At 34.8% G+C, this 12,229-nt stretch overlaps 1 protein-coding gene across 1 annotated transcript; it reads right to left on the bottom strand.

Moving 5' to 3' along the window:
* Positions 1-6,057: 6,057 nt before the first annotated feature.
* On the bottom strand, positions 6,058-7,868 carry LOC107767128 (AT-hook motif nuclear-localized protein 15-like). Its single transcript, XM_016586050.2, has one exon. It carries the CDS (start codon positions 7,291-7,293, stop codon positions 6,322-6,324), a length of 972 nt encoding a protein of 323 aa, XP_016441536.1. The 5' UTR covers positions 7,294-7,868; the 3' UTR covers positions 6,058-6,321.
* Positions 7,869-12,229: the final 4,361 nt, after the last annotated feature.

Here is a 12,229-nt window from a genome sequence, read left to right as displayed (position 1 = left end):
CTCCGAAGGGGCTCCTTCAGCCTAAGCGTTATATCGCTTCAGCGTGCAACTCGATCCAATATATAAATAGCCATAAGGCTCGTTGCGGCGTGCAACCCGATCTAATATAGATAATCAGCCCGAAGGCTCGTTGAGGAGTGCAACCTGATCCAATATATACATATATAGCCCTGGGCCTCGTTCCAGCGTGAAACTGATCCATATACACTCACATAGCTCACAGCTCGGCACTCAGGCTCTATCTCAGTCACCAACCTCACTAGTCCCTCGGGCTCTTAGAAAGCATAAAATTCAGCCCAAACAGAGATAAATACATGTACCAATGATAAGTAGGAGGGGGACAGAGGTAAAATATGCAAGTAATATCATTACTGAGAACAAAACATCAAATAGCAGTTAATTCAGCAAGTACACGACCTCACGGGTCTCAACAGTGATGTCACAAGGCCTAAGCATGATTTCTAACATGAAGTGCGGTCAATTTCCATAAAAACAAAGAGAACACGTAGTAAACAGTAGGCTAATCGATTCTATAGTCTCACGGGATGGACCAAGTCACAATCCCTACGGTGCACGCCCACACGCCCGTCACCTAGCATGTATGTCACCTCCAAAATAGTCGCACGACACGATATCCGGGGTTTCATACCCTCAGGACCAGATTTATAACCGTTACTTACCTCAATCCTAGCAAAAATCCTACTCCGCGATGCCTTTGCATCTCGAATTGGCCTCTAAACGTCTCGAATCTTGCCACAAGTAATACAACACAATCAATATATGCCAAAGGAACCAATTCAACAAGAAAAACTGCTAAATTAGGCTCTAAACCCGAAATTGGCTCAAACCCGGCCCCCAGGCCCACGTTTCGGAATCCGACAAAGGTCACAAAACTATAAAGGCGATTCACTCACGAGTCTAACCATACCAAATTTACTCAAATCCGCCAAAAAAATTCCATCCAAAACCTTAAAATTCTATCTCAACAACTCTTCCATTTTCCCCCAATTTTTCACCCCAATTCACAATTTAAATGATAGAAATCAAGATACAATCATGGAATTTAACCAAAATCAAGTGAGGAATACTTACCCCAATCAACTCCCTGAAAATGCCTTCAAAAATCTCCTAAATCCATGGTCTCTAGTTCAAAATATGAAAAATGGGCTCAAACCCACGATTTTGAATATAACATTGTCTGTCCAGATTTTCTTCTTCGCGAACGCGAAAGTACCCTAACGTTTGTGAAGCACAAACGGCCTCAGACTGGAAATTCCTCCTTCGTGAACGCGAGGACCCTTTCGCGAACGTGAACCTTACACTGGTTGACCCGACGCGAACGCGGAACCCTCTTCGCTAACGCATAGGCTTAAATGCCTGAAGCTCTAATAACCATTGACTCTATGCAAACGCGATGTCCTGGTCGCGAACGCGAGAACCCTCTCGCGAACGCGATGAAGAAAAACTCTGCAAACATACCAACACATCCCATAACATTATATAAAATTAATCGAACCTTCGAATCACTCAAAACAATATCAAAATACCAAATTACCCCCGGATTCAAGCCTAAGAACTTCTTAAACTTTCAAATTCCACAAACGTCGCTGAAACCAACCAAATCATGTCCAAATGACCTCAAATTTTGCACACAAGTTAGAAATGACACCGTAAAACTACTCCAACTTTCGGAAATCCATTCCGACCCCGATATCAAAATTTTCACTGGCGGCCAAAATCGCCAAAATTCCAACTTTTGCCAATTCAAGCCTAATTCTGCTACAGATCTCCAAATCATATTCCGGACGTGCTTCTAAGTCCAAAATCATCTAACGGAGCTAACGGAACCATCAAAATTCAAATCCGATGTCGTTTACACATAAGTCAACATCCGGTCAACTTTCCCAATTCAAGCTTTCAAGTAAGAGACTAAGTGTCTCAATTCACTCCAAAACCACTCTGGACCGAACCAACTGACCCGATAAGACATAATACAGCTGTAGAACACAAAAGGAGCAGGAAATAAGGGAACGGGGCTATAACTCTCGAAACGACCGGCCGGGTTGTTATAAAAATACAATAAGTTCTTCCTTTAAAAACTTACAAAGTTTAACCTTAAACATTAAATTCTAAATCCGCCTTTAATAAAAGCGGAGTCGGCATTTTAAGCTTATGGTTTTGGAATCATAATCTTTTTAAGTTATTGAATTATAAATTAATTATTTATATATTTAATAAAAATTTAAAGATAAATACATTATTTGAACTAAAACTATTAAATTCGGTCAAACTACATTGTGGCTCAGCTTCTGACCTATGAGATGGAGCACTCAATGCTTGCAGTCTAAGAGAACCAAAGATAGAGTTGGCCAATATTGACTATGACTCGTTCTGGTATTCAACGATATATTATAATCCATTGGAATTTGGAAGTCCATGTCAATTCCACAGTACGCAATAAATATTTAAAAGTCAATTACCAAATTCGCCACAAAGCCTACAGATACAATAAAGTGGTCAAACTGAAGGTAGCTGACATTAATTTCCTTACTAATTTGTAATGATATATTTTTATATTCAAAAATAATATATTTTCTCATTTTATCCTTTAACTTTATGCAACACAACTATTATGATCATACAAAAATTTTATCAATTAAGCTTTTAATATCACAAATATTTTTTTCTCTTAAATTCCTTAATTATCGCTTTAATCTTTTGATAAATTCCTTAATTATCGCTTTAATCTTTTGATGCATATTAAGAAAACAATAAATACAAAAATTGCTAGGTTAATCTAATTAATTGCTTTTTTAAAATTGAGCAGTATTAAAAAAAAGCTAATTACACTTTCATATTAAGGGTATAATAGAAACATCCAACTAATTTAGTCTAATCTTGAGTTCCTAAAGTGATAGTTCTTTTTTTGAGTTAAAATGATTATTAATTTGGGACGAAGAATAACTAATTATATGCCCTTCAAACAGCTAATAATACCTACGTTGCTTGGTGCTCTTCAAATATCAATGAATGCAGTGGACGAGACTGTTTTTCCCTTAATTAGAAATTTTGGGTTCGAGCACTGAGTATGAAAACAAATCTTTGATAGGAAAGGCTTCCCCCGAATGAAACCTTATGCAATGCGAATTTGAATATAATCGGACTTCAATACGGGACACCGAGTGAAAAATCAATTACACCATCATATGAGTATGACACAGTTACCTTCTGTTTCAGCAGTCCAAAATGGTAAACTCCAATATTCCCCCCAATTTAACGGTTACCAATTTTTTTTATTTCTTGTTTCGGTGAAGCCTAAATTTGAAGTTTATAAATTCTAATTTTGTTATCAAACGCATAACTCCTCTTAGTTAATTAATTCAATAATAATAACATACTCAGTGTCTCACGCGTGACGTCTTGATCTTAGTTACTGAGTTCGCAATTAAATACTCATACATACTTTTTCATCTCCTTATATATATATATATATATATATATATATATGATCTAATAAATTTTAGCCTTATACCATTTGCTATCTCATTGATAATTAACAGATGATCACACAAATATGTCATCAAAGTGGAAATCATCATTTTTTTAATAAAAATAATTACTATTCAATAAGTGATTACTGACCAAAAGTCAAGTATTCGTATAGAAAAAAGGGACAATGCACAATAAAGGACAAATAAACTAGTCATGTCTCAATTGTCAATTATAATATCTCTATCTATATGTAGCCCTAAGAAATAATTGCTGGTAGTGTACAAACCAAACTGGAAAATAGCACCAAATCGAAAAATCAAACCAACCCGATTAAAAAATTCGATTAGGTTTGGTTTGATTTGATTTAGTATTGAATAAAAAAATCCGAACTAAACCGACATAAATATATAAATTTTATTAATATTTTTAAGACTTTATAGTGAATTTTCTTTAGAAAATGTAGAAATATTTGGGATCTCTCATATATTAACCTTGAAATGTAAATTAACAAAAAATTATTGTTAGATGACTAAAAAAATAACTATCATGTGTTACTAAAAAAATTCTCCCACAAAAATATTTTAATAGATCATATGTTTGTCAATTTTTTTTCATATTTACTAAACATATATTCACTTATCAAAGCTTTAACTATAATTTTAACAAAGTAAGATTGAAATAATATTCATGTAACAAAAAAAAACCAAAAATCCGAAAACCCCGACAAAACCGAACCAATCCAAACTGATATAGCTGGTTTGGATTAATTTTGATAAAAACCAAATCAACCTGGTCCACGTAGCCCTAATTGCTCGTATTGAATGAGATACTGACATTGGCACAAGTAGCTAAACCTCCATCCACCAACGTCAATTACGTAGTTGCCAGAAAAAGCCAATTTAATTGAAACAAAAATCATCATTTTCTGTGATGAGTCAAAAAAATTGCTAATGGTATAAGACACAAAAACACATTTTTTTTTCAGAAAAAGAGAAAATGTCCTAAGTTCATCAAGAATGTCATAGATTGCCTTAATATTCATATACATATCAATTTAACAAATTACCATCCGAGTTCATCAAGAATGTCAGAGACTTATTGAAATATAAAAATGTGTTCCGTTTGATAGTTTAAACTTTTAAATCAGATAGCCATATGCTTCAAAAAGAAAAATAAACAACGGCGCAAATAATCAATATGAATCCTTAAACAGTTAAATCTAGTCAGATAGCAAGACCTAATTAGCCGCTTCGACTTATTTCCTTGTGAATGTGGAGTTGCGGTTTCCGATAGACCTTGGCTCAAGAAATAGAAACGTCTTAAATGTTGTAAAGAGAATTACTGAAAAGGGCATATATATGCTGGCTTAATGCAGTTCACTTGCATAAATAGCCACCACCTTAAAGCAATAGAAACTAAAAGGGAGAATGTCACTTAGATATTAACAACAAGTGTCATGAACTACAACCAGCATGAAAAGTAAAGAGCCCCTTAAAATTCTCTGAAGATATAGCTAACATTCTCCTTCTAATTCATATTGCAAAATTTTCCATTTACGTGAAATATGAAGGGAAGCCTTGGCGTAATTGGTAAATTTGCTATCATTTGACCAGAAGGTCACGAGCTTGAACCGTGAAAATAACTTCTTGCAGAAATGTAGGGTAAGGTTGCATATAATAGACTTTTATGGTCCGGCCCTTCCCCGAATCCCGCTCATAACGGGAGCTTAGTGCACCAAGATGCCCTTTATGAATGACTAGTAATCCAAATCCAAATTTAGTTGAAGAAGGGCAAGAGACTTAATTAACGCTCCAGTCCTTTTCTCTACTCTCGGGTTATTTGGTCCAAAACAAGGTTATCCCATAATTATAACCAGGATTACGATTATAATCCTCTACTTATGTGGAATAAATAGTATCAAGATTTTGATATACTATAATTAATACCTACCAATAACCAAGCGATTGATAATTGCAATCCCAAATCTAATACCCGGATTAGGACTACTTAGGGACACCCAACTAGAAACAAAGTTCCAAGCTTTCAATCTAAGATAGCTAGGTATTGAAGATATAATTCTAGCTAGACAGCTAGCTATCAAAGAAATAACTCTACCTAAGTAGTTAGCTGTTGAATATAAAATTAGTGCACCAGAATTAGATGGTTTAAGAGGGACTAGACAGCAGAAAAGGTGGATGCAACATAGATTCAATAATCCCGAAAATGGTAGCCCGTGCATGAAGCATTCCGAGGCAGCACCCCAAGCAGGTTAGCAGGTTTGATGTAGGCAGCCTATCCTAAAATATTTTGATTGTAAAAACTAGCATTTTTAACTCAAAAATCTTTAATGTTTAAAAAATTTAACTCATCCAGTACAAAAATAGCAAATATAAAAAACAAATCAAGGCAATATTTAATGATACCTGAATTCCTGGATATTTGTATACTGCTTCATCTCCATGTCTAGACAAGATTATCTTACCTACATCACTGACAATCCAACAATTCTACCAAGATAGTTGACCAAATAAGAAACCAAATTGATAAACCCTTGATACAAAGTTACAAACATAAACTAAAACCTAATAGATAGAAATTAAAGATTCACAAGTCATTATACAATAGGGTCAAGAAAGTTAACAACATTCTACCTATGATTACAAGGAGAACTAAAAGCACGTTTAAGTGTTGGTCGTACCGAAGAATTTCTCGCGAATCCTACAAGATCCTTTCCTTCTTTTTTATAATAGATGGTCAGAACTTCATATGAGTTCGAATCATACGGAGAGGTCCACTAAATGGTAACTGACTATAGTCTAGTTAAGTCGATTAATAGGATGGAGGAGGCCGTGGAGGAGGAGACCAGAAAACATCATGGGGCATTTGACCATTAGGCAAAACATTAGTGGGCAAATTGTACATAGGCATAGAAGAAGGTTGTGTATCAGCCATACTACCAGAATTTCCAGTATTAACCCCTGAAGTTACTGGGGTTTGCATTTGCATTCCTTCACTTACATTCTCCTCTTCCAATGGTAACTTTTCAAATGTTGCATTAGTAAAAGTTGCTGCAATTACCATTACTGGACCTGATGCCATTAATTCACCAACAACATTTCCACCTACAACTTGTCCTTGACTTCCTGCTAAGTAAACTGTTAATCCAGTTGCTCCAGGAGGTGAAGGAGCAGGCAAAAATGCACCCGAAAGCGACAATATTTCGAATCTCCCGTGCAGTGTAATTACTCCGCCGGCTGCAGCCGGTTGGCGCAATGTGACATTCGTCACAATACCGCTGCCACTTAAAACAGACACACCGCGCCCGCGACGATGCGCGAATGTTGCAATACTCTCAATTATGTCACTTCCACTTTTAATTTCCAATACATGACTTCTAAGTGAATTTGGGCTTTCCTTTGTCACCACAATTGGTGGTTTGGGCTTGTTCTTAGAACCCGTTGGTCTCCCTCTGGGCCTACGTCCGGCTCCCCTAGAGCTGGACGGCCCAGAGGACATACCTCCAGAACTATGGATGTTCTCATCTGCTTCATGCTCCGTCTCATTAGGGTTTTGATTGTTGCTTCCGCTACTATTTGTGGTGGCGGTGGTGGTTGTGGCGGTGGTAGTGGTGATAGCTTCAACGGTCGTATCCATGAATTCTTGCTCTCTTCTCTGGCCGAGTAGGTTGTTATTTTCTTGTGTGTTGGTTCTTGAGGGAAGAGAAGAAGAAGCTGAAGCTGGTGATAATGAAACCATTGGATTCATCGCTATATTTCCAGCCCACCAACGATTATTAGCCATACCTTGTTCTTCACTCTTTACCTAAAATTCTCACTATCCAAGGTAGAATTCAACCAGAAGCTATCTATCTACAGTCAACAACACTGTTTCTCTCTCCTTTTATATAATAAAAAAATAGGGTTTTGAACTTTTGATATATAAGAAACTGCCAAAAGTAATCTTGGACGCACCAACTAGCTATCTTACGTTACATTGGGGTAATAAAAGAGTGAGAAAAACAACACAAGTTTCTTCCTTTCTTGCTTTGCTGCTTCTGCTTTGTTTAAATGAGTTCAAAAAACAGAGATCAAATGACAAGAACCTCAAAGAAAAAAGAGCAGACTCAAATAAACTTCATAATAATGAAACCCCATATGTGATATGCTATATACCTTTCTTTGATCTTCATCTAGAAAAACCCTAATGGATTTTCCAGCAAATCTCAACCCCAGATCTATATGCTTTAGATTGGTCTTTCTCTACCTCTCTTTATATGGTCTCTCTCTCTACCTCTCTTTGTATGTAAGAATAAGTGTGCCTTCGTAGTTTTAGCAGGAAATTAGTAAACTATTGTTTCTGAATTTTCTCTGAAATGAGAGATACGAGGCAAGATTTATTTTAGCACTTCATCAATAAATGACAATTTTTAAAATTTGTAAACTTGAATATATTATAAATATCTTGTGTAATATTTTCAAACTTATAGTATATCATAATATTTTTTTAATCGTAAAAAGTTATTAATAAAAATAAAATAAAAATTCAGGTCAAATTATTTTTAAACTTGACTAATATTCTAAAAGACATTTTTTAATTATATTGACATAAAAAGAATTATAATTTATAATGTTTTTTATATAAAATAATTTCATTTTAATTTTAAACTATCAAATTATAATAATTCAATTAACTTTAAAAATTAATTAAATTAACTATCGATAAACAAAATATGTCATACACACTCAAATACAGGGAGAAATTATTTTTAGAAAGAGGAAAGCGAAATGGCTTCCTGGCCCCTTAAACTTGTCGGGTTCTTAAAAACAGATACATAAACTTTTTATTTTCCCATTTGAACACTCGAACTCATTTTTCCCGTAACTAATAAACACATCTGACAAGAGACCATATGCGTGTGTATTACACATACACATACGTGTTCATCCAGTCACCAATTGACCAATGGATGTTTTACAAGTCAAGGCGCGAAAACCCTAACCCTGGTCCCCTCTTTCATTTCGTAGACCCCCCCCCCCCCCCCATTTTAACCTCTCTCTGACCAAACTCTCCCTTGTTCATTTCAGAATTTTGATGATCGGAGAAGGTGAAAAGAATTTAGAAAGTGACGGGATCATATGTAAGGCCCATAGGCCATCATATATAAGGCCCTTCTCGTCATCGATGAACTCTCCATAAGTTCGAAAAACCTCGTCGAGAATGGCAATGATCTGCTCATCGCTGAATTTGGCCTTAGGGTTTACAGCAACCACCAAAGCTACCATTTCCTCGCGATTAAGACCCTCTTTGCCATTTGCATCAAAATTCTAGCATATTCTTTTCACCTTCTCCGATCGCTAAATTTCAGAATCTTCCACATTCTTTTCACCTTCTCCAACATTTAAAAAAGACTTGTTTATGGTGGTGGATATGGCATGAGGTTAGTCGTGCTGGATGAACTTCCAATATCGGTCATAATCACTCACCTCCTTCCAAAATCGATCATAATTACTCACTCATTTTTTTTGTTTTCGTTTATTATCTGTTAATCTTGTTCTGATCGAGCTTCGTTTGGTCCAAGTGATACAAAATTTAGTTTCAACTTCACAATGACAAATATACAACTCTCCATCATTTTCACGGTCTGAAATAATAAAATAAAAAATGGAGCTTCAGATTTTAAAAAATGGAGGAAGTAGAGGGTATTTTAGAAGGAATGAATAAGAAGACAATTAAGTAGAATCCATTTTGTACTGTTGAGCGGGGCTTTCACACTCTTGTGCATCGTGTTCCTCACGCGGCCTGCTGATTAGGACCAATTGACATCATATGGACATGGTCAATGATCAAATATGTTTATTAGTTACGAGAAATATGAGTTCGAGTGTTTAAATGAAAAAATTAAAAATTTATGTATCAACTTTTAAAAAATTCCGTCGAGTTTAAGTAGTCACCAAGCCATTCTCTATTTTTTGGTATTACCTTAACATAATGGGATGTATTACTCCTAGTACGGTCTAGGTTTTTTGGGTCAAACTCTGTGTAACTCTGATTTCTTTTAGTACTTTTTCATTTACTATTTACAAGTACATTAAAGATGGCCCTTTCTCGGTTCTGAATAAGGTACTTTTCTTTTCTTTTATTACGATATACGAGCCTTACCTGGCACGTAGTGGCTTATGAGTATAACTTTTGGAGTTGCCCGGCGGTTGAATTTGTAACGCTTTTGAAAGAAGATACATAAACTTTGAATTTTTTCATTTGAACACTTAAATTTAGCAAAATAAGTACTAATAAATATATTAAGTAATGCGTATATATCAATTACACTAATATGTACAACACGTCATATACTAAATTATTTATTACTTCACATATATTATTTGTGGGTCCTATTTTTAGATACTAAATAAGCCAAAAAGAAGTTACAAATTAAAAAAAGAAAAAAAAAAGAGAAAAAGACCTGAAGCTATTACTACGTTCACCCACCTCTCCCTTCTTATCCGTTCACCTACCTCCATTTCTTTCCTTATTTTTATTCTTCTTCTTTATTTTTTTCTTTAGTGTTGTTACTCTCTCTTATTTCTAAATCAAATTCACAAAACCACTATGCTCATGGTTAGACTAGAAAAATAAATTTAATTTTGAAATTTCAAAAAAAATTAATAGGAATCTATGGTTCTAGAGAACTTAGAAAACCTCGTATTTGAGGACAAAAGGCACCAATTTCCCAATTTACTTGGTAATATGATGGACCTTTTATGCGAGAGCTACAAAAATCAAACTCCACCGCTTTCAGTGCAACTCCGAGAAGAATTTTCGATGATGATATCTAATCGGACGGCGTCAACTTGCAGCCATTTTTGTTACAGCCATGGATATAATTTCAGCACATGGATGTAATTTCCTTTTCTTTTTCTTTTTTTTTTTAATTTTTTCCCTACTGATAAAGTATTTTCTTTAATTAGATTGTTACATTGATGCGTATTTTTTGCGTGACGGATACGTATTTTGTCCATATCACATTTGTAACTGTCACATAGGCATAATCAATGATCAAATATATTTATTATTCAAGGGAATCATGAGTTCGAGTGTTTAAATAAAAAAGTTTAAAGTTCATGTATCGACTTTCAAAAGCCTACAAGTTTAAATGGTCGGAAAATCATTACGCGTAAACTTTTTAAAGCGGTTCTGTAGAGAGGCTGCGGTTTATATGGTATAATCATTTTTGTGCTGTCAAAATAGTAAGGTCCCAAATTGCAATCTTCTGCGATGCGGTTTAATGTCACTTTTCCTAGAATCAGACACATTAGCCTTCCCATGTGCATGTATCAAACTTCTTTTTTTCTTTTATCATTATAATATTACCAGTCGTTGACAAGTGGACTTGTGATTAGGACTACTAATAATTCGATTTAAATTGACATACCAAAGTATTAAGCTCATTAATCTTTTCAATTTTAAAATATCAGTTTATCGACATTCTATTTTTTGTATACATAAAAGGAGGATTTAATTGTTTTGGTTGAGTGTTGTGTTATACATTGAAAATATATTAGGAGTCATTTGTTCATATTATTAATTATTGTAAAATTTAATTAACCTTGAAACTACATATATGTATAGAGCATGTAATAAGCTCCAAGTAATTTTGAACTAGTCTTCAAATCTAAGATGTGTAGCATTAGAAGGGCAATTCGATGTACAAAGTATCTCGTATTCACACAACGTTCGAAGAAGGACTGAACCCTTATGGGTGTGATGTAAATAACATATCATAATGTAAGTATTAATGACTACTTTCTGTATTTATATAAGGTCTATCCCTATATGAGTGTGTTGTAAGTAGCCTACTGTAATACAAGTATTAATTGTTACTTTTAGGGCTCTAACTTGTGACCTATTGATCAATAATTCAATATAATGACGTGGCATGCGATAAATTGGTTGCATTAATGTCTAGGGTTAGCTAAGGTCGGACTTTCACCGTTCAAAGATTTAGAAAAGTGTGGTAGTGGGGACAAAGTGCACAGGGTACAAGTCACGACAAAAGTATCGAATGCCAATGTCTGAAACATCTCCCTTTCCCCTTTTCTTCACCCCCATGTTCTCAAAAGTACAAAAATAATTGTTGTTTTTACTATAATTGGTATTAAGAGTGTTTTCTATGTGCTGCTATTTAAGTCTCGTTTATTTTAATTAGAGAAGTGGTCAAATTGCTCAAAAATTATGCAAAAAGGTCTAGCAAATTGTTTACTTCATTTGTTATTACCTGTCCAAAATTAAATAACAGAAAAAGAATTAAATTTCCTTTTAAACTATGTGAAATAATCTAAAACGAGTTCCCTGACTTAAGATTTGACTCTCTCTTTTTATCCCTCAGCTTTAAATACTTCAAAAGAGCATTGCAATGCATGAAATATCTCGCATTCATACAGGATCTGAAAAAGTTAGGGTCGTACCATAAAAAATGTGATGCAGATATTCTATTCTAATATGAATATTAGCGGCTGCTTTCACAATTCGAACTCATAATCTATTTGCATTACATACTTCAGCCATTTTGATCTTGTTAATTGAGGAGCAAAAAGGACAGTCCGGTGCATGAAGCTTCTCCCATTCACGTAGGGTCTTAAGAAGGGTCGCACCTTAAGAGGTGTGATATAGGCAACATACCCTGATGCAATGGTGATTAAGTTCACTGTTCGAACCCGTGACCTATAGGTCATATGGAGAC

The sequence above is a fragment of the Nicotiana tabacum genome, chromosome 11 (genome assembly GCF_000715075.1).
Source record: "Nicotiana tabacum cultivar K326 chromosome 11, ASM71507v2, whole genome shotgun sequence".
Classification (NCBI taxonomy): Eukaryota; Viridiplantae; Streptophyta; class Magnoliopsida; order Solanales; family Solanaceae; genus Nicotiana; species Nicotiana tabacum.
Note: the sequence above shows the minus strand (reverse complement) of the source record. Positions and strands in the feature narration are given on the sequence as shown.

Coding starts and splice junctions, on each gene's coding strand:
- LOC107767128 (XM_016586050.2), bottom strand. CDS start 7,293: ATGGCTAATAATCGTTGGTGGGCTGGAAATATAGCGATGAATCCAATG.